This window comes from Pituophis catenifer, unplaced genomic scaffold, assembly GCF_029215685.1.
Source record: "Pituophis catenifer annectens isolate HBS135680 unplaced genomic scaffold, rPitCat1.0.hap2 SCAF_1, whole genome shotgun sequence".
Lineage (NCBI taxonomy): Eukaryota > Metazoa > Chordata > Lepidosauria > Squamata > Colubridae > Pituophis > Pituophis catenifer.
The window spans coordinates 241,930,336-241,952,263 of NW_027256881.1; the positions used below are offsets into that span (position 1 = coordinate 241,930,336).

A 21,928-nucleotide genomic window follows, 5' to 3' on the forward strand; every position below is an offset into this window, starting at 1 on the left:
CGGGAGCGAGAGCAGGCGGGTAAAAACCTGGTCAGCTTGTAATGGCAATAGCGGCGTCTGCCTCCTTTGGTTACGGGCAGCTTCTTTCTCGGACAGGTGAGCGCGGGCTGTGATCTTTTTTAAACCCAACGTTTATTCGTTTCCGGGGTTGGTTACCTTTCTGGTATTTTTCTGTTAATGTGGCTCGGCTGTTTTATTCTGCACTTTCTGCCTGCATTATAATTACCCTTTGTGTTCTCTTTGCTGCTGGTTTTAAATCGAAAATCCTTTTCCTCTCCTGCATCGAGCTCTTGTTTATTCTGGCATTTTTCTTCAGGTAAGCCTTCCTTTTCCCCCGACCCCATTCCCCATACACTCCCCAATTACTCTGGACTTCATCTCTGGGCGGTCGTGTAATTGAGAATGCTTTCCGATTTGTAATTCACCTCAACCAGGTGAGGAAGGGTGCTTCAAGTCCTGGATTATTATTATTATTATATTTATACATACATACATACATACATACATACATACATACATACATACATACAATTTGTTTTGCCTTGTTTATTGTGTTTTCGCTGCTAAGAGCAATTATGAGTTGTATATATGAGTTCCTCATAATGCAAGTAATTCCTGTATTTATGGGGAACTCGGCCTTTAAGAAGCAAAGCAAATTTGGTCAGCTTTTGAACCGCCAAAGCTCAAATGTTTCTTGCATTTTTCCCCTAAATTTCAGTGAGGCCTGAGTGATTGTATCCTCTGTATTATCTTTGCATGTTGTTTCATTTATATTATTACAAAAATATGTCCAGAAAACTTGAACCTATCTATTTTTGAAAATTAAAGTCTGACTCAATCCAAACTAGCATAATAATGATACTGATATTGCTAATAGTGCCTTTTTACTCTTTTCAGTCTTAATTTTATTAATTTGATAGTGTAAAATAAAATACTTTTAAATATTCAACTTTTTTTCATTTGTTTTGGGTGCTTTGGTAGTTTATAACTAAACTGCTTCGTAACTTATTTGTTTTAGCATTGCCAAATTGTTTTATTTCTCAGAATGTAAGTATATGATTAAATAAATATTAATCTCCATTCCAATTGAATATGCTGTGATGGCTACATTCTTGTTACATGTTTTTGAAGTCTGGTAGTTTAAGTGACACATTTGGTAAATTACATTTATTTTACTCTTTAGTATAAATTCACTCAATGTTATATTTACTTCTTAGGTATGAATAGTATTAAGCAGCACCCCACATTTAATAAAGAGTAACATCTAAGTGCTCCAATGGCAGTCAAGATTGAGATCCTACTATTCCCTTCTTACTCTTTCAAGCTGGTAATATTTGAACAACACACCCACCTACTCAAATAAGCATTCCAAGAAAGTAAAGTTATTTGTCATTACATGCTTTGAAAGAGCTGTTTCAATTAGTATATGTACAATTTTTGTCTATCAGAAAAGTATTGCTATCAGTTGGAGCAAACTTAACCCTCAGGACTTTAGTCAGCAATTTTTGCTGGCATTTTCCTGCAGATAACTGTTATTGTTCATTTATTATTTATAAATGGGTAATTTTTATTCCAAGGTTCTATTATGTGTGTTATGTAAGTATATCTAAAAAGCCAAAAAATAGTTATAAAAGATCTTTGCCAAAAGGAGGAAAGTCTTGTTACAGTCTTATTCACCTGGGTTCAAATAGCATTCCCAGCTAAAGCAGTTAAAGGCCTAATAGCTGGGTGCACACCATATACTGAAATTTGGTTTGTTTTGTCCTTCAATGTGACATAAATTTAGCCTGTTTGTTATTGTGGTTCAGTGTATTGTGCCAAATTAAAGAGAGATTAATTTAGTTCAGATTGTATGAACCAACCATTTCAAACAATGGCTATATACCTGAAATGTCTAGAAACCTTCAAGTTCTCTGTATTATCACTTCTTCCTGTTTATGTTGGAGGTCACCCACTTAATTCTCAGTTTCCTGTTTATAGCATCTTACAGTACCCTTCCCAATTTTTTTACTTTGAATTTTTTATTTTGTATATAAAAACAATTGTTATGAAAGAAGGAAAAGTTGCATGTAAAAAGGCATAAACTTAATCTTGACCATATGGAATATTGCTACTCAGTCTATCCAATATGTTTTCAAGAATTCAATTCATATTGAAGAGTGAGCACATATTTTAGGATTTAAGATCTGGTGCAGCATATTTTCATAATATTTGGCTATGCTCCAGTATGCTGCTTTACTGACAACTATGCTGATTGTCTACCTAGTACCTCATTAGGCCTGCCTTTATATCTGAAGCTCTTTATAATTCTCATAAACCAGAGGTTTAACTAATTAAGTCTGCCCAATTAAATGAGATTCTTTACTGTTAAAATCTTGCCTCTCTGACCCCAAAAAGGTTGCAAAGATCTTTTTGTATGAATTGTAAAGTCTCTAAGGAGGAGTATGATGATTCCAATAGAACTTTTATTCTTCCTTAAAAAATGTAAACTATTCTTACTAATTCTAGAATTGGAACATCTTAGTTCTATCTGAATGACTTTTTGTTCCGGTTTCTCTTTCAGCATTTCTGTTGAAATCTACAGTTCGAAGTCTGAGTGCGCAAAACACTTTACCAGTTCAAGGGTAAGATCAGGACATTGCAGAATGTTTTCTTTTCTGCTTTGGTATTCTGATTTAGTTTTGGTTAGATTTAAATAACAAATTTAACCTTTTAGCCTCAATGTTGTGTGAAAGACAGTATACCGTTAATTAACTAACATTTTACCCAAGCAGAAAAAAAGATATATTATTCAAATCATATTCATTTGAAATTGTCTTTGTGTTACTGCTAAATTGAAATTATATGAATAAGTTTCATGAATCCTTCCTTTTTCTCCCATTATTGAGCCATAATATGAGGACCCAGATTGTTGGGGGCAATATTCTGACTCTCTAAACTACTTAGAGAGGGCTGTAAAGCACTATGAAGCTGTACATAAATCTAAGCGCTATTGCTATTTAGGGGCTCTTGAAACACCATATGGGTGCCTAGTTCTTTTTCTCTTCCTTCTCCTCCTCTCATGATTTTGGGAAACTTTACACCTTTTATGCTGTCGGGGCTTTGGGAAAATAGCAGTTTTTCTGTTGCAAATAATGGTACAGTTACTTACTTATGATTGTTAGTCACTTTAGAGTCTCTTTGTACAAAATGGCCTACAACTAAGTAAAATAAGCTATTGTAACAGAAGAAAAAAGGCATTCCAGCATGCAGGAAAGCCCATATTGATATCCCTTTTTTACATAATGCAGGCCATGTTGTCTTTCTTGCAGTATTGTAAGACAAACCCCAATGCTGGGTAGTTCTGCAAGACCTGTCTTTACATACTGATGTTATCAGACACTTGAAGCAACAGTTACATAGTATTTTAAATGTTTAAACATGTATAAAAAGTCTTTATGTCCTACTTATTCCTAAGAAGCATTCACTTCTTGCATTCATTTTCTGGTTTTCTCTTCTTTTCTGACTTCTTTTATAAAGGTAGCAGTCAAGGAAGTCATTGAGATTATCACCCCAGCAAAATGATCACTTTGCTGCACATGCATTTCTTTGCTTGAGTGTATAAACAAAATTGACAACATGTTTAGTTTTAGGTGGTCCAACCTTAAGGTATGACTGTCAACTTTGGAATAATTAGCCTGACTAGGTGGCTCAGTGGCTAAGACACCGAGTTTGTTGATCAGAAAGGTTGGCGGTTCGAATCCCTAGTACAGGTCTCCTGCATGAGCAGGGGATTGGACTAGATGACCTCCAAGGTACCTTCCAATTCTGTTACTGTTAAATAAACCAGAAAAGTACAGCAACTTTAAGTTATGGTTTAATATTCTCAGATTGCACCCAAAATTGGTAACTAGTTTTTCAATTCGGACAGAATAGATACCTACAGATAATTGAACAACTGGTTTGCTCAGTTGTTTGAGCAGAGGTAAATATAGTATCTGCAACCAGAAGCCTTGCTTTGACTTAGTATACTGCAATAAATTGTCTGAATTTCTTCATTACCTCTTAATAGTTTTAGCTGATTATTGGCTGAAAAAAATAGAAAATGAATTGTATGTACTGGCTTCTGAGCCTAATCATGTTTTTTTCCTACTTTGATGCAGTTCTAAAGTGTAACATTTCCACACAAGAGTTTGAACTTGCTCCCAGCTTTGCAGTACGTGGCATTAAAGAGATCACTTTAATGGCTGTAGTGCTCTAAAAATTCTCCCATTGTATAAAGGTACTCCAGAATATTCATAACCAGCACTGTAGAACTGAGTGGCAGCTAAGCATTAACCTGCAGTTGGAGATAAGAGAGAAAACAGATATTCTGTGCAACTTGTTCCAGTCCTCTTGCTGCATACCATGAAGTCAGCCAGTGTGAAGCTTGATGGAAACAAGAGCAGAAAAAGTAAAACACAGAGTCCTTTCAACTCAGCAACGCCTTCTAGTGGCCCAGGCAAAATGGCTACAGGAGCTACTTCTAAAATCAAGAGTTTCTCCTTGCCATCCATTTCTCCCATAGCCACTGTAGAAGCTGCCTCTATTGGCTGCTCTTCTAAAGCTGGGCCCAGTTTTCTGGATGCAGTTGTCCCCTTGAGTGTTAGCAGAGGCATGGATCAGGAAGAGATTCAGAAGGAACGCTATGGAGAGAGGACTCCCCTGCAAATTCCTAACCAAAGTAGAATATCAGCTTCAGCTGCAAAAGCACTATCAAAAATAGAGCCAATCAAACTCGATGAAGGTGTAGAAGTAATAGATCTCACCGGTGACACTTCAGTTGTTGATCTTACACATAATGATTCCATTGTACTTGCGGAAGAGACTAGACAACAGCAAAACCAAAAATTAAGAAGCCGACCGCTGTTCAACAGCTGTATAGTATGTAATGATAATGACAACGAATATAGTGAAAGTGAGTTGGCTGCCAGTAAATTGCCTAGAGAATTAGAAAAGGAGAAAATTGGAAGTCTGAAATCTTCAGGCACTGTGAGTTGTCCAATTTGCATGGATGGCTATGCAGAAATTATCCACAGTGGACGACTTATAATGTCAACAAAATGTGGCCACATCTTTTGTAGTCAGTGCCTCCAAAATTCTCTTAAAAGTACAAACTCTTGTCCTGCTTGTAGGAAAAAACTCAATCGCAAACAATACCATCCAATATATATATGAATATATGGATGAATTTGGTAATCTAACTTCTCATTTGGCTGCTTTGTTTTTTGTTTATTTTATGTAAACTTAATTCTGCTTTAAGGAGTATTATAGCTCTGTTTACTGGGGGACCATAGACTCCCATCTACTGAAACCTATGTTAAAAAAAACCTGTACAAGTAGTAAAGAGAACTTATTTTTTGTTTAATTGTAAGCCAGTTATAAAAATATTGATGCAATCAGGCAGAAGCTGATGAAGAATGTAGGGCACTGTTACAAGCATCTTATTAGAATTAAAATAATAAAACTCACTTGATGGAAAAACTTATTTAGTGAGAAAATTTCTTTTGTGTTAGTAGAGCCCAAGTAAAAACACTGAACTCCCAAATGGATAGGATTATAAAACCTAGAATTCAGATCTCGGACTATGTACATGGATATTATGTATACATGAATTTTCTTTGGTAGCCTAAATTTTCATTTTAATTGCATTCATAATTAAGACTCTTAATGGTAATAAGAACTGTGAATGTACATCCTCTACTTCGACTCATATGAAAATTTTGTGATTAGTGACATTTTTGTCTTTAATATGGGCAGTTATACAAACTAAATTGCCTAAAGAGCTGCTCTTTCCCATAAATAGTAGCTAATAACCATTTTAAGCCTGTAAGAAATAAGAACATATAAGGAATAGATTTTGAGCATAAAAGTGATCAGTTGAATATTTGTAATAAACTGGTGGATGGCATGATGTTGTAATCTGATCTATTTAAGAATGTTAGTAATTCTGAACTAATTGGATTTATTAAATGTAACCTGTTAGTAGCTAACCCTGGGTACCTATGCAATCATTTACCTCCAATTAGAAAGCCTAAACCTATTCTCATATCACTAAAAATGGACTAGCATGTTTACATAGTACAGCATGAACTATATAGTCTGAGTCTCAGGTTCAATGAAAAAGGTGTAAATCTTTTCCCCTTAATGATCCCCCACAGTTGTTTCAGGGCTGGCTGTATAAGATAGTTACTTACTTACTGAACTTCCTCATGTCTGGTCATGTAAAATTCTGTAATAAAGATCAACATTGGAGAAACGTGCAATGGCAGTTGAAAAGCCATATCCATGCTTATTGTAGTACTATTGTAAAATCAATTAATGAAGTTAAACAAGCCTTATATAAGCTTGGGATTATGAATGCAGTTCTCTTCTTTTTCATGAATTCTCCTGCTTGAAATTGCACAACTGTCTGAACAATAAATGTTACATGCGTTTAAGGAAGGAAAGTGCACTTTTGATATTTGTTTTCAGAAGAGATGTTGGCTTAGTAATAAAGCTTTAAACAACCTTCAGATATTTGTTTCGTGTGTGTGGGTATGTCTGTGTGTGTGTGTATATATACACACACACACACACGCTTTTGTATAGGCAATTGATTTTAATTTATGGAAATAAAGTTTTTGATGGTTTATTAAAAATTCATTTAATCGTCATGTTTTAATCATTTTTCAGATATTAACTATTTCCTTAGAATTGCTTACTGTCTTTTTTCTTGAATTGTAGAATTTTATCATAGGAAAGTACAGCTGAAAAATACAGAGTGGTTCCTTGGCAGAGAAGTAAATGGTTTCTTATAACTTAGGTTTATTGTTAACTAAATTCTTAATTAGTCTTTCCTAATACCAGTACCAAAATGCAGGTTATGGACAGACAGATAACATGTGTTCTGAACCTTCGCAGATAACTGTGCCCTTAAAACCGGGACTTTTTAAAATACAGAGCAAAGGTTTCCGATGCTAGTAGGGAAGATGCTGACATTAAACCAGATTGCTTTTCATGCTTCTGCAGAGGGTAGCTTAAGAGAGCTTTGGAAAAAGATACAGCTGTGTTCAGGAGTTCCTGACAGGTGCTATGTGAGCATCTTGATGCACTACAGAACACCTTTTTCCCTTTGACAGTTCCAGTAGTAAAGAAGTACCATGAACTTAAATGAAAGGTATCTAACAAACTGGATGAAATGTTTTGGCCCCAGCAGGTGGCAGCACGTTTTGAACACCCTTGAAAAAGCTACAGACAGATGTGGTTAGTATTTGGGATATCTGATCACAGGGAGATAATTTGGGTGGTAAACTAGATTTGGAAGCTGAAAGGTCAATTTGGAAGAAAGAGACAAAATGCTTCTTTGCTATTGCCACAATGTGCCCATCTGGTCCCCAGGGTTGAATTGAATGAATGTCTTTATGCCTGCCTTCTCTCCAGGAGGTAGAGAACATGCTCATGTTCGCATGAGACTCCTGGGGCTCTGTAATGTCCCTGTCTAGCCCTACAAATAGCTTTATATTCCTCGCCTCCCATCACAAAGTCAAGGGAAGAATAATGTTCTCCTGCCTGTTAGCTTCTTTATATTCACCCTTGTCTTCTGGCTGGTAAAGCACGAAGATGTGATTACATCACTACCTCAGGTATTTGGTACATTAGCATTACATCACATTACATTAGCATTAATAGCAGTATTAATAGCCATACATTCAGAGTCAAGGTAGCTCTTTTATGATATAATTGCTATTAAAATCAGATGTGCAATTTGGGCTTATATAATACCGTAACTTCATGCTCTTTAGGCATGCAAAGTCAATATATTAAAACACAAGAATTCTAGTCTGTCCCCTGACATGTTGGTTTTTTCCTTTTATTTTAAAATATTTGAAGCATTCCTATTTTACATAAATATTCATCTCAATACACCATCTCTAGTTTTCATTCTGTGGTTTGTTTCTGGAACAGGTATGCGTGGTATTTAACCTAGTATTTTACTAGATGCAGTATGGACAGTTCTTAAGGCCCCTGGGATTGCAGAAGTGACACTGCTGTTAAAAGAGCTGCACTGGTTGCCGGTTTGCTTCCAGACCAATTCAAGGTGTTGGTCATTACCTTTAAAGCCCTTTATGGCAGGGTTCCAGGGTATCTGAGGAACTGCCTTACCCTGTTGAGATTAACCTGCCCCATTTGTTCCAGCACAAAGAGCTACTTCTGATCCTGTCAGCCAAAGAATTTTGGCTGGTAGGATCCAGGAGGAGAAGAACCTTTTCTGCTGTGCCCCCCTCCCTCTGGAATATTCTCCTGTCAGAGTTGAGATCGGCCCCCACACTCCTGGCCTTCTGGAAGAGCCAAAAAATTTGGCTCTGCTGTCACTAAAGTGGTAGTGGCTAATGGGATAGAGAAGATTCTCTTGGTTTCTAATTTTAATTTTTAACTTTTTATTCTATTTTTTTTTCATTTTTTCACTTCTATTATATTGTAAGCTGGCCAGAGTTGTATTGTTGAGATGGGCAGCATATAAATTCAATAAATAATAAGATACATTTGTGGATACCTCTGTTACAAATAGGCATTTCATGTTTTTCAAAGTTTGCTATGGAATTCTAGTTTACCACATTAACCAATTTGCCTGAGTATGCTTCTCAGACTGGATTATAAATCAACTATTCTGGTGGGACTCATACAATGCCTGGAGCCATAAATCAGCTAACCACATTTTAACTTAGCTGCTGCATGAACCCAGACAATCTGAAGTGAAGTCTGTCCATTTTTAAGAATCAAACACATCCAGTAGCTTTCTTGACAATAATAAGGAAGTGGTTTACCACTGCTGACTTTGAGACAATGACAGAGAATGGAGCTATGCACATTGTACATAAATATCCTAATCCTCTATTGTCTGTGAACTCTCACCTCATTCAGAGAACAGCATGAAGTGAATTGGAGTTTTGCTACCACTTTATTCAGGATTTTAGTAAAGCAAAACCTCAAATTACACAAAAGAACTGTAATCACATTCTTTCATGTAGAAATTCAGCTTTCGTTCAAATTTCTACCTAATGTGGAGAGGGGGTGGAATCTTAACTCTAAAAGCAGCCCTATTTTTCATTGTGCCCTACATGCATTTGGTTCCTGCCAGAGCAGGGCTTCTGTCCAAACTCTGAATCTATTAGGCTCTTGGGGGCCTTTTCCAATGCCTAGCTGAGGTTTTCCATCCTTGGCAGAAAAATAATTGGTGTGGAAATTGCCATTTCCATTGCTGATCCCTGTCCTGCCTCTATTGCACATCACTGCCCCCACCTGATTTCCCTCCAGATTAACAAGCATTGTAGATTAACACATTGTCTCCATCTTGAAGCTGCCTTTCGACTGAATTGGGAATAAGGGATAAGTAGCACTTTAATAAGAGTTCAACTAAGGCTGGTTTAATTCTACCTCATGGTTGGAAATGAGTTGAAGACAATATCACAGAGAAATAACAAAGAAGAAAAAATGTTGCTGGGGAGCATGTACTATAGAAAAAAAAAGGTTTGAATAACACAGGTGGGTTAGCCAAAGAATACTGGTTTGCATTGTATTGCTAGTTTTGTTGGGGACCAGAGCGAGACCTATTTTAAAATTATTCATTTCAAATGATAAATGCAAAAAACAAAAAGATAAGCTGTATGTTTTTCTAATGGAGGTTAGAATTTAGATTTGCTCCCTTTGGGAAAAGACATAGTTTGCATTTATCATACATGAGTGCAATGTGGATCTTTGGGATTCTCCATGCTTTATTACAGTAAATGGCAGTGAGAGTTTGAACATCTGCTGCCGTCTATTTTTTGGAATAAAAAGTATGTGCTTTATTAGCAAAACTGGCTGAGAGGCAAGACTTTTCTACCAGGTCTAGGCCAGTAATTCTCTTAAGTATAGAACACTGGGATCCATCAGGTAGTCCATTCAGTCACCCAAGATTCAAGGGCCAGAAACCACTCACTACCTCAGTCTCCTCCATTCTGCATATACCCTGACTCATAGTAATAGATCAGTGACTGGAAATTGGTTCACTGAAGCACACAAGAAGAAATACAGATGGTAATATGATTTCTAAAATTCAGAAAACTGACAGCAAACAGGGCTTGAGTACCCTGTTATTAACCAAACTCATCTGTGCTAGTCTAAATGAAATTGTGATCTTGCACAAAAAAACCCAAAGAAAAGTGCAAGTCGGAAATAAAAGGATGGCTATTAAACTCTTTGAGCAGGAGATCCATTCACCTCTAGCCCCTCAATATTTAGAAAAGTCTGTTAAAGAAATTCCTGACCAGATTACTGCTAAGAGTTGTTATGACATGAAGTACATGAAACAATTCAAGTGCAAATATTTAATTTGGGATTATATTTTTGGTTCAAAATTTACTTTTAAAAGACTTTTAAATATAAAGGGGATGAGAAGGCATACATAAATGGAACTAGAATTGGCTTTTTTTGTCCAAAAATGAACTGTTTTCTTGAAACCAATCAAATAAACCATCTCCTTATTTTTTTTCCTGTCAGCTATCTTTGAAACCCACAAATTTCTAACTGCTGCTTTCCCATATCTCTTTGCCTCTTCTCTCAAAATTCTTGTCACTTTTATCAAAATCCCTTAGTAGTTCCAGTGAAACAGCTCCATTAAATTCCTTATAATTCAAAATAAAAACAATAATAATCAACATCACTATTTTAGCTTATTCTATAGCTTTTTAAATGTTTAAGTCATCCAATTCTATTTGTCAGCCCAATGTTCCCTTCCTTTCTTGTAAATTGTAATTTTAAAATCCAACTTAATCTCTGTTTCAATATTATTCAATGAAGCTTGTTCCTCTGCAATAACATGTTTTGATTCCATTGCAGAGTTAAACAGCTTGAGAACCAAGTGTCAAATGTTTCCTTTAAAGTAGCCATCGGTGCCCTATAATGTCCAAACTTTCAAAGACTTGTTAATCAGTTTGTAATGTAAGCAAAAAAAATAATTCTCATGAGAAGAGGGTCTTTTTAATCAACTTTAATTTTTTTTTAATTCAAATTCATCTGAATCTTTAATCCATTTACAAAAAACTTTCTAAAATCAAAACTGTAATAACCCTTTTGTTGTGTATTGCAAAAAAGAAAAATTCTTAAAACTGTATACGTATAATTTTCTTTTTTTCTAAATGGATTGAAGAGAAACAGGAGCCTTGATGGCATGGCGGACTAAAGTGCTGTTAAGTAGCACTTAGCTGCCAGCTGCCTGCAATTACTGCAAGTTCAAATCTCACCAGGCTCAAGATTGACTCAGCCTTCCATCCTTCCGAGGTAGATAAAATGAGGACCCGGATTGTGGGGGCAATAAGCTGACTTTGTATAAAAAAGAACACCGCTTAGGGGCGGCCGAAAGCCCTACTAAGCAGGTATATACAAAAGTATGAAGGCTATTGCTTAACACGTTGTAAGCCGCCCTGAGTCTCTGGAGAAGGGCGGCATATAAATCGAACCAATAAATAAATAAACACCCAGCAAGTGCCGAACTTACAGTTCTGAAGGTTTTTTTAAAAAAACTTTAACAAACAATAAGTGATTAAAAAGATGGTGTGGTTGAACTTTGAGACCCCCTAAGAGGCTAGATTAATGATTCAGAGCACAATGGAATTGCATGACTCCCAACTGTTTGCAAGAGACTAATAAACATTAGTGTCTGCTCACCAAAAACAGCTGTCTGGAGTATGCATAAGTAATCTAAAGATCTCCCCATCTAGAGAGAATTTTGGCAGTCTGGATCCAGTATCCAGCTGCCTTTCAGCCGTAATATCTCAGTTTGTCATTCCTCACTGGAAGTGACTTCAAAATACAGTTAGTCTTCGGCTTACAATTTTGAGCAAAATATTTATGTTGCTAAATGAAATGTTTGTTAAGTGAATTTTGCCCCATTTTATGACCTTTCTTGCCACGGTTGTTAACTGAATCACTGCAGCTGTTAAGGCTTCCCCATTGATTTTGCTTGTCAGAAGGTTGCAAAAAGTGATCACATGACTCTGGGATACTGCAACCATCATAAACATGAGTCAGTTACCAAGCATCTGAATTTTGATCACGTAACCATGGGGATGCTGCAATGGTCGTAAGTATGAAAAACTTCATAAGTCACTTATTTTAGTGCCATTGTAACTTCAAACGGTCACTAAATGAACTGTTGTAAGTTGAGGACTACCTATATTAGCTTTTCTACCATGGGCATAGAGAAAGAAATTGAATCAGTTTCCCATCCAATTTACCAGCTTCTTCCTCAAGCCATAAAGAAAAATCTTCAGCCATCCGCTCCTTGAGCTGCAAACAAATTTTCAAACGCCTCCTTTATGTTGTCCCAAAAAGGGATTTATCAATCCTTCCATTCCCCATCATTCAGTCAGAACTGAAGAATTCTTGGATAAGAAGCGAAACATTTTCAAGGAATAAACCAAGAAAATCCAGTTGCCATTTGGAAAAGCACCTTTGGAACAACCATGATCTGGATGACTGAATATCTCCATAGGTACTCCTTTATGCTGGTTGGGACTTTTTGAATGCCTGATTGCTATGTCAAAGGGAAGGCTGGCAATCAGTAGAGCAATCATCACCGTCTGTCTGCCTTCCTGCCTGCCTGCTTGCTTGCCTGCCACAGAATGGTACCACCTTGAGGTAGCTGAACCCTTGGTTAGATGACAACATTTTACAAGACAATATGCAGAACACATAGGGATTTGAATGAATTTGTAGCCTGTGATTTGGCAATCACTCTTTTTTCCTTCCTCCCATTTTATATACTGTAAAACGAAAGGAGGAATCAAAAGATGTGATAAATTGAAAACATTTTCAGAAGGTTTTTTTCATTATTGAAATACTGTTGATCATCCATGAACAAAAAAACATAGTTTCATCTACTGTGGTTAGGTGAATTAACCACTGATGGGTGGACTTTCTCAAAGATAAACCATAATTCATAGTTAGGTTTATGCCAGATACCCAAACTTCCCCTTTGTGATACTGCTTTTTAATTGAAAGCTTTTGAAAACGAGTGTATAAACAACAGATTGGCAGCAGATTGGTATCTGGTAAGCATGTCAGTACATGCTCCAAATGACCTCCCCCAACTGCTGGAAGTAGTCTCCTAATTGAATTTTAAATATGCTCAATACATTGCTTGTTTTGAACTAGTTTTCCATCAAGCCTCATTATGCCTGAAGGATGAAGAAAGCCCACTGCAGCTCTTAGTAACTTTTCTCACCCTTTCCCCAAGTCCCCACCCCACCCCACCCTAGACTCTGAAATCCTTTTAAGTGAGGTTTCTAAGTACCTTGAAACTGAGACATTCTACTTGGAAAAGTGTGAGTTGTCCAACACAAAATAGGGGGCCTTCTACAGTATAATCAAGGAGTTGACTGGAGATTGACTTTCCTGCCAGTGCAAAAACCTATTGCATTTTGGAATTGGTTAGGTAATTCATTTTTCTCTTTCTGCTTCTCCTGTAATCATGTTTTATGATTCATGTTTCTGTATGTGAAGCTTATTCTAAAGCAAACTTTCAGTTCTAAAGCTGGGAGAGGTGTGAAAAATTATTGGCTAGAGGAGATTTAAGAGATGCAATCAAGCATCCAGGAATTGACTCTAATATTTATAATAGTGGATTCTTGTTATTTCACAGGCTAGTTCCAAAAACATCCTTGTCATCACCTCCATGGCCTCAAATCAAGCTACCAGATCTAGCAGAAGAGGCAGAACATCACAGAGGTAAATAATCTGTACCCTCTCAAAAAAAACATAAGGTATGCCACTTCTGTGTGTTTCATTGTGACATTGTCACTGCCTCCCATTTGTTTCTGCTTTTGATTTAATAAAGACATGCAATCATTAATACAGAATAACACAACAAGAAGCACAAGCAACACTAGCGTTGGTGAAGTTGTCTTCAGGGGTTTCATACAGTACAGAAAGTAGCTAGATTTGTCTTCTACCTATTGTCATGGTGTACCCTCTTAGCCAATGCAATCACTATTAGCAGACTGTTATGTAGTCAATGTTGCCTGCTTAGAGACCCAATGTTTCTACCCTACCTCCTATGTTTCATAAACCCAAAAAGAAAGCCCTCACTTTGATTGGTGTTGTGACCCATCCAAGAACATGTGGATGGAACTGTTTCAAGTCTTTTTCTAGACTTGAACTTGACAATGCCAGCCCAAGAAATGGTGCAGCTTTTGTGAGGAGATGCTCACAAGTCAAGATGCCTATGGCCCTTCCTGGCTTTAGATTCAAAGCAATGTGCATTTCCCCTTATCTTAAAGTTTGCTTTAGAATCAATTTTTTTTAAGTATAAGAAAAGCAGTACTATAGATACATAATAGGGCTATTCATCCAAGGCAATTTTCTCCCACACTCATCTCAGTACATATATTTTGTTTAGAGAACCATGATGGCCTATAATTTAAAATGTTCCCAACTAGGAATGGGAAGACCCAGGTTTTACATCTTCAGCCATAAAAGGAACCAATCACTTCCTCTTAGTCTAAACTATCTCAAGTCTTGTGTGGCCGGAGGGAGGGTTTAGGGTTAGGGGGGAAATCAGATGAGGGAAAAATCTAGGTACCATCTTGAGCTCCTGAACAAAATGTGGGATCTTAATGTAATAAATAAACTTAATTAGTCAATAACTAAGCTTAACTCACCAATTTTCTTCCAGAGATTGTACAGAATGTGAATGAGTTAATTGCCACGGGACAATATGGAAGACTGTTTGCAGTTGTTCACTTTGCCAGCAGACAGTGGAAAATAACCAGTGAAGACTTGATTTTAATTGAAAACCACATACCTGCTGAATGTGGAGACAGAATCAGAATGGAAAAGGTAGGCTTCATGTTAGCAATCATTTTTTTCTCCCTATGTTAATCCGAAAGATTACTTTGCCATAAATGTATCATTAAATCAGCATAACACACACGTCTGCCTCCGTCTCACCATGTCATTAGCTACCTGTTAGCATTTCCCGCAGGAGTGCATGTCCTGTGACAGGGGAGTAAATACTGTAGTAGAAGCAAGGAGACAGAGCTAAAAACATTAAAGAATGACTGCTGGGAGCTATTTGTGAGAACATCAAAATGGTTTTCTGCTGATGGCTAGAGAGAAAAAGATGATCAGGAACCCTTTTAAGATTCAAATGGCATTCCAAGGAAAAAAAGAATTAAGTGGTAAGTGATGAGCTGTGGAAGAAAGGTTGCTGATGGACCTATGGGTGTTGTTCAAAGGCAAGATAGGAGTGGAGAAGTACTAATAGCCATCTTACCTGTTTCCATTAATCCAGGCATTTATCTAAGCTTCCACTTCTTTATATTCAAGTTAAATAATGCATACAGTGTACCTCAGTTTCCCTAAGGTTAGAATTTCTGTGCCTCTTACTTTATTATTCCAATTTGCTTCTCTTATTTAGTCTTTTCTTACTAGTGCAAGTTCCTTTAGCTGCTGCCTAAACTCTCAATCAGCCAGTGCAGTGTTGTGTGCTCTTTGGTGTCAGATACTGCCCTATGCTAGCACTTCTAGTGCTATAGATCCCTATTGGCAACAATTAGACCCTCTTGTTAAGATCTCTGTTAGATCCTTCTTTTTTCATGACTTTCATGCTACCACCAACCCCATTGATGTTTTCAAGGCTCTGGCGCCTCTAATTCTTCCCCCTTTACCAATACATCTAGTCCTCGGGTAGCAACCACAATTGGGACTGGCAATTGGGTCATTAAGCGAAGCAGTCACTAAGTGAAACCATGATTGTACTTATGATCATACTTCACCTTTCCTTTGCTTTACAGACTTGTGGAGGCCTTAAATGTGAGGATTGTTGGTAAAGTCATCTTTTTCTCACTGTCATAATTGAACAGTCATTAAATGAGGCAGTTGCTAAAGAGGACCACCTGTACTACTTGCCACACAGTTTTCAGCCCCATCCACTTTGCCTTATTAAGGTGACTCACAATGTCAGACCCTGTGAGTTTGTCATGTTGCCTCTGTGCCCTTGCCCTGGGTCATCACAGGGTTGAATCCTCAGTTTTAGCGTCTTTCTCCAGGAATTCCAGAATAAGATTTATTGAAAGCAGATTACAGCCTTGTAATCTGTAATTGACAGCACATTTTGATATATAAAGAAATTTTAATATATAAATAATTTCAAATCATGCTATCCAGGTTTCAGCATCTTCCTCTGACCAAGCTGAACACACCCAACACACAAAAGAGGCTTAACAGCTCTTACCATGGGTGTCAAACTCGCGGCGCCACGTTGCCATCACGTGATGTTTCGTGACATTTTTCCCATTCGTGGAGCTAGGGTGGGCGTGGCCTGTGCGTGACGCATCCAGCCCGCAAGCCACCAGTTGCTGTAGTAGACAAAGTATTGTCTTCAGTCTGAGAACTTTCTCAACACTGGCATCTTCTAAAAAGTGAACACCTGACTTCATTCACACAACTAATTCTGACTTCATTAAATTTTTGGGGTTGGAGGAAAATATACTTCGAATAACTTACTTCTCTTTGTTAGCTTATGTGGGCATTTCACTTTTTCAATTGATGTCTCCATGTCCCTGTGGCACTATAAAATATACTTACTTTGATTTGGGTTGAATTTGTTGCCCTCTGTATACCTTGGAAAACCCCTCACATCAACCCCAGCCATTTTTGTAGGGGCTAAAATCTCATTATTTGCGTAATTCAAATCAAACTAATCACTATCATCTTTTAGTCAGGACCTCCATGCATGAGATCTTTTTAAAGTGATTTATTCTGCTCTTATCCAGACATGTTTTAATTATACATTGCCATATACATCTGCTCTGATTTGTAAACATAATTCTGATGCATAGTTCAATTGCCAGACTAATCCACTTAACAATAAAACAGCCTGGATAATTGAAGATTCATATAAAATAATAAAAGATGCCACTGAGATGAACTGTATTGTCTTGCATTCTGATGAAATATTACAATTTGGAATAATTTAGCAATGGAAAGAACTTTTCCTCTATTCTACTCCTTTAATTTTCATTTTGGAAAGACATCCCTGGATATTTATGCATCATTTAACTCAGTAACATAACAGGTGTGAAATAGAAGGAAATCTTGCAAGAAACTATCATGGGAGCATGAAATTTTGCTGGCTGGTTAGTGAAATGAACAAAAAGTCTGCATGAACAATTTGGCACTCCTCCAGTATGTTGGGATTATAATTCCCAGAATTCTCAGAAAAATGGCTAGGAATTCTGGAACCACCAAGCCCCAGTGCATCTGGAGAACAGAAAATACATGATTTCCCCCCCCCCCTTCCTAGTGTTTTCCTGCTTTTTTTCAAATCAACCAAATGTTGATCCATTAATTACAAGAGGAAATGACCAACCAGCTTGTCTCCCAAGCCTGACATAATGGGCTGACTGGCCCAAAGTCACTCTGTCAGCTTTCATGTCTAAGGCGGGACTAGAACTCACCGTCTCCTGATTTTTAGTCTTGTGCCTTAACTACTAAACCATGATATTCATGGTCCCATCAGAAAGCTCTCTGTACTGTTTCCTTCAGATTGATTCTGAGCTGTCAGAACCCCAGGAACAAACAGGTGTCTAGCAGGGTGATTTCCTTCTTTCTTTTCAAAATGTGTGGTTGTCACTACAGCACTGAAAGAAGTCATGCCATGCATGAAAACAGTGAAGCTTGCTATCACTTATTGTCTTCTCTTGGATGTCCCAGAGATATAGGGAGGAAACACAATTTTTGTCCTAAACGGTATTTATTTGGCAATCCCCTATTTCATCCTGGTCATTCAACTACCAGAGTGAGAAAACCAAAGTGCAGATTTAAGTGCATCTTCCACGATTGCCTTGGTAACATTCTGACATATTTTGTAATATGATGATTAACATGCATTATTTACTTCTGTCCCAGGTACTGTTGGTGGGGGCTGATAACTTCACACTGCTGGGAAAGCCTCTCCTGGGGTAAGGCTTGCTTTGGGGTCATTCAGTCATGCTGAATCTTTTCAGAGTCATGTGCACTGGACTGAAAAGGAGTTCGAAAGGCTTTAGAAAGGACTTTACCAAGCACTCAAAAGCAGCTGAGGAAGGATGTGTGCAGAAAAAAAGGGAATTGCCGTAGTAACTCCACTGAATTTAGACCATCCTTAAAAAAGCAAGTTGAAATAGTAGAGAGTTGCAGTTAGATCCAAGAGAGAGAGAAAAGAAGGAACTTAAGTATTCAAGGATCTGGGGGCTTCTTATCAAAACAAATGGTCTGTAAAAGGCTACAAATTCTCTTCACCAGGGAGAATCAAATCCCATGTTTCTTATTTTTCTGTTCCTTTCAAAATCTGATGTAAAACACTGGGCTAAAAGAACCATTGAAAGCAAAATCTATTATAGACTGATATACACACATCATTACAGTTTTGTGGGCAGGAAACAAAAAAAAAAAAGGAATCTTCATTTTAGAATTTTGCTTAAAAATGCTCATTAAAAATGTGTCCGTTGACTTAACATACTGAACACAATCTAATTCATCGTGTTTCCTTGTTCTGAAACATTCCTTCATGACCAGCAATTGTCCACTTTGTTTTAATTTCCTGGAGAAATTAGTTCTCTTCTAAAATCATAAATGTATATTTCAAAATGTTGTAGTCTGCTGTTTTGTGGTATTATTTCTTTGATATTATCTCTATATATGCTTTGTGTTATTGTTTGTTTTGTAAGCTACCTTGAGAAAGTTCTCTGAGAAAATTGATATGCAGTAAATAAATAGCTTCTATTGCCATTGCTTAATTTTTCAAAGAAAGTATCTATTTATTAGAAAGTAAGCAGGCTTTTTTTTAATCTCTCTATTTGTTATAAAGAAAGGACCTAGTCCGCGTGGAGGCCACTGTTATAGAGAAGACTGATTCTTGGCCAAGAGTTAATGTGAAGTTCCGTCGAAGGAAGAGTTATGAGACGAGAAAAAGTAAGATGAAAAACATACATAATTTTTTTTATCTAAACCTCTACTAAGCCAAATAATTGCTGTAATCATTGAAAGAACTGTATATAAAAGCGGGGGAAATGATTTGAGTTTTAAGAAATACAACAGAAATATCTCCCTTTCTTTTTTTTGCCATTTTAAAAAGATAAAATATTTTTATTTGGGTCACGTTGTTGTAGCAACAATGCAAATATAACTCGTTGTTGGCCCCTTTCAGCTTTTTTTTCATTAAGATTGTAATTCTTTTATTTGGATTTATTGTATTTATTGAGAAAATGTATTATCACTGCCCCACTCACAGTAACCCCAGAAAGCTTACAGAATTGGAATAAACTCTCAGACCCCTGGCAACAATAATCCGATCACTTGATGGGTTCCATCTCACCTGGGGTCCCCAGGCATGCTGGTAAACACATGTCTTCAGGGCCTTTCAAAAGAGTATCAAAGGGGAGGCGGGGCAATCTTATCTCTGCAGGGATGATGTTCCACAGGGAGGGAGCTACCACCAAGAAGGCTCTTAATGGAGGGAACACATAACATATCCTGTCCCCACACTCTTGTGAGTTAGGCAGATGTACCTATGAAAGATGGTCCTTCAGATAACTTCCTAATAGTCTCCTATTCAAAAATTAAGTTTAATCCTACTTAGATATCAGAAATCAGCCAATGTTGCACAGTTGCTGTTAGCTTGTTAGACTTTTAGCATAGTACCCTTTAATTAGACCTGATTTAGATTTCACTGAATTTTAAAGCAAGGCAGTTCCTTTCCAATAGCTCCAAATCTTGCATGTGATTCCGTACATGTTAACAAGGTATAACAATGTATTTTAACAAATGCATTTAACAATGCATTCTTCCAAAGTGATGGTTTATTTCTCAGTGCCAGAGACAAGCAACCTTTAAGATGTATATTCTATGATCAGCCATGGAATTATTTAGCTCTTTTTGGCAACTTATAAAGTAATTCATTTGTAAAGCCAAGTCCTGAATTGAATTTTTCCTTCTTTTTCCCCAGTTGTCATTCAGCCGCAAACTGTTCTCCGGATAAATTCCATTGAAATTGCTCCTGTTCTGTCATGATAGATTGGTTTGTAACATCTTGGGAGCATTAAGAAAATAGAAAATGTTCATGTTGCATTTGGTTATTCTTAGTAAATATTTTTTCTTTAAAATATTATTATAATCATTATTGTTGCCATCACCAAATATCTTCATTGCTTGTGTACTTTTTTATTTTTAAATTAAAATATTATAAACAAAATAAAATTAAAAAAATTAAAATCAAGGCAATATATAAGTGTAATCAGTATTATATACATTTAATAAAAACACAATGAATCTGTTATAAAAATGATCAAATATATTACTACAATTAAGATCATCCAATTAAAATGCTTGTGTTTTAAGGTTTCAAACTGATAAGAAAATACTAGCACCAAATTTCCAGAGAGCATTTTTAATAACTGTGGTTCCATAGCCAGAAAGATTCTCTCTTATTTTGCACTGAGGCTACATTTGCACATAAACTAAGGGGTCTATGACTATTTGCCATGGCCAATTTGCTGGGGGACAACTCACTGTGGGATTTCAACGCTGTATTAATCATTTCATTCAGTTACTTTGATATTGGTGACCATGTTTTCGTCAAAATTATAGTATTATAGTATTTCTAGATTGACTTTATTTTATTATTATTGGCCACTGTTCCATTGAAATTAATTTAACTTTTGTATTTGTTGAATTGTCCTGTGACAAGTTCACCGTGGTGAGTTGGCCATGGCAAGTTGGCCACTGTGAGTTGGATGTGGCGAGTTGTCCCATTCTGTAAACTGGGACATATTCTGACCATGGTTTAGAGGAGGAGGAAAGTACTCATGACCAATTGCTGGTTTGTTTGTTTTCCATTTCTTGTATCAATGCTCAGAAGAAATAAGCAGAGTATAACAAACTCTAAATAAGGTAAGATTATGGATTTGGATACAACTGTGTGATGGTTAATATGTGCCAAGATTCACAAAGTGATTTAAAACTATGATTTCAAATGGAAGTTTTTGCCAAACATCATGTATTATTTTTGGAACAGGTTTGTATGTCACTCAAACAAAGAATAAGTAAGCTACAGGATGGCTCCCCATTACAGTACAAGTGAATAGTGTTTTGATAGACTTGGAGACAAGCTTCTCACAGAATCTGATAAAGATTCTGGCAGTGTTACCTATCAGCAAATTGGAGCTGATCTCCATTAAAAAGCAAATGGTGAACAATATTTATAATACTTCATTGTTCATTTATCATAGCATCTATTGTTATAAGCCCCTTTGCAAGTCAATGGTACAAAATATATATTAATTTCTGATTTAGATATGTACTCCTATTTTCTCCTTAAACTGACTCTCTACAGGTAGTCTTTGACTCACAAGAGCAATTGGGGCGGGGATTTCGATCATAAAGCCCACCAGTTATAAGTCAAGGCACCCACATGACTGGACCTGATTTTACAACCAATTTTACAGTGATTACTAAATGAATTGTATGAACCTATTTTCCCAAACTGGCATTTTTTCCTGGAAACTGGCAAAAAAAAAATTACAAATTTTGATCACATGACTGCAAAATGCTGCAACCAGTTGTAAATGTGAACTAGTTGCTAAGCGCCTGAAATGCAGTCATGTGACTGAAGGGCACTACAAAATTTTTGGCTGCCAGAAGTGCTTTTACAATATTCAGAAGTCTAGTTTTCATATTTAATAATGTAATTCTACCAGTTCTTACAGTATTTATTAGATCTGGTTTGCTCCCATTAAACTGCACTAGTGTATGCATAGTGTATCTGGAACAATTTAAATGTTCAAACTGTGGTGCACAGAAGTTTACACAGAAAAACTGAGAAACAGCTAAGTATATCTGTATTTGTTTT

At 36.7% G+C, this 21,928-nt stretch overlaps 1 protein-coding gene and 1 pseudogene across 1 annotated transcript; both read left to right on the plus strand.

The window, feature by feature from the left end:
- Positions 1–4: 4 nt before the first annotated feature.
- Positions 5–20,306, plus strand: MRPL21 (mitochondrial ribosomal protein L21). Its single transcript, XM_070957366.1, has 7 exons — positions 5–96; positions 2,564–2,624; positions 13,682–13,767; positions 14,714–14,877; positions 17,950–18,002; positions 18,890–18,993; positions 20,027–20,306. The coding sequence occupies exons 1-7, from the start codon at positions 42–44 to the stop codon at positions 20,089–20,091; spliced, it is 588 nt and encodes a 195-aa protein (XP_070813467.1). The 5' UTR covers positions 5–41; the 3' UTR covers positions 20,092–20,306.
- Positions 4,387–5,196, plus strand: LOC139327522 (E3 ubiquitin-protein ligase RNF4 pseudogene; annotated as a pseudogene).
- Positions 20,307–21,928: the final 1,622 nt, after the last annotated feature.

Bases quoted from the DNA above. Each gene is read 5' to 3' on its own strand.
- MRPL21 (XM_070957366.1), top strand. From the start codon at position 42: ATGGCAATAGCGGCGTCTGCCTCCTTTGGTTACGGGCAGCTTCTTTCT. The intron at 13,768-14,713 runs GTAAATAATCTG...ATTTTCTTCCAG, and splicing joins AGAGGCAGAACATCACAGAG to AGATTGTACAGAATGTGAAT. The intron at 18,994-20,026 runs GTAAGATGAAAA...CTTTTTCCCCAG, and splicing joins GAGTTATGAGACGAGAAAAA to TTGTCATTCAGCCGCAAACT.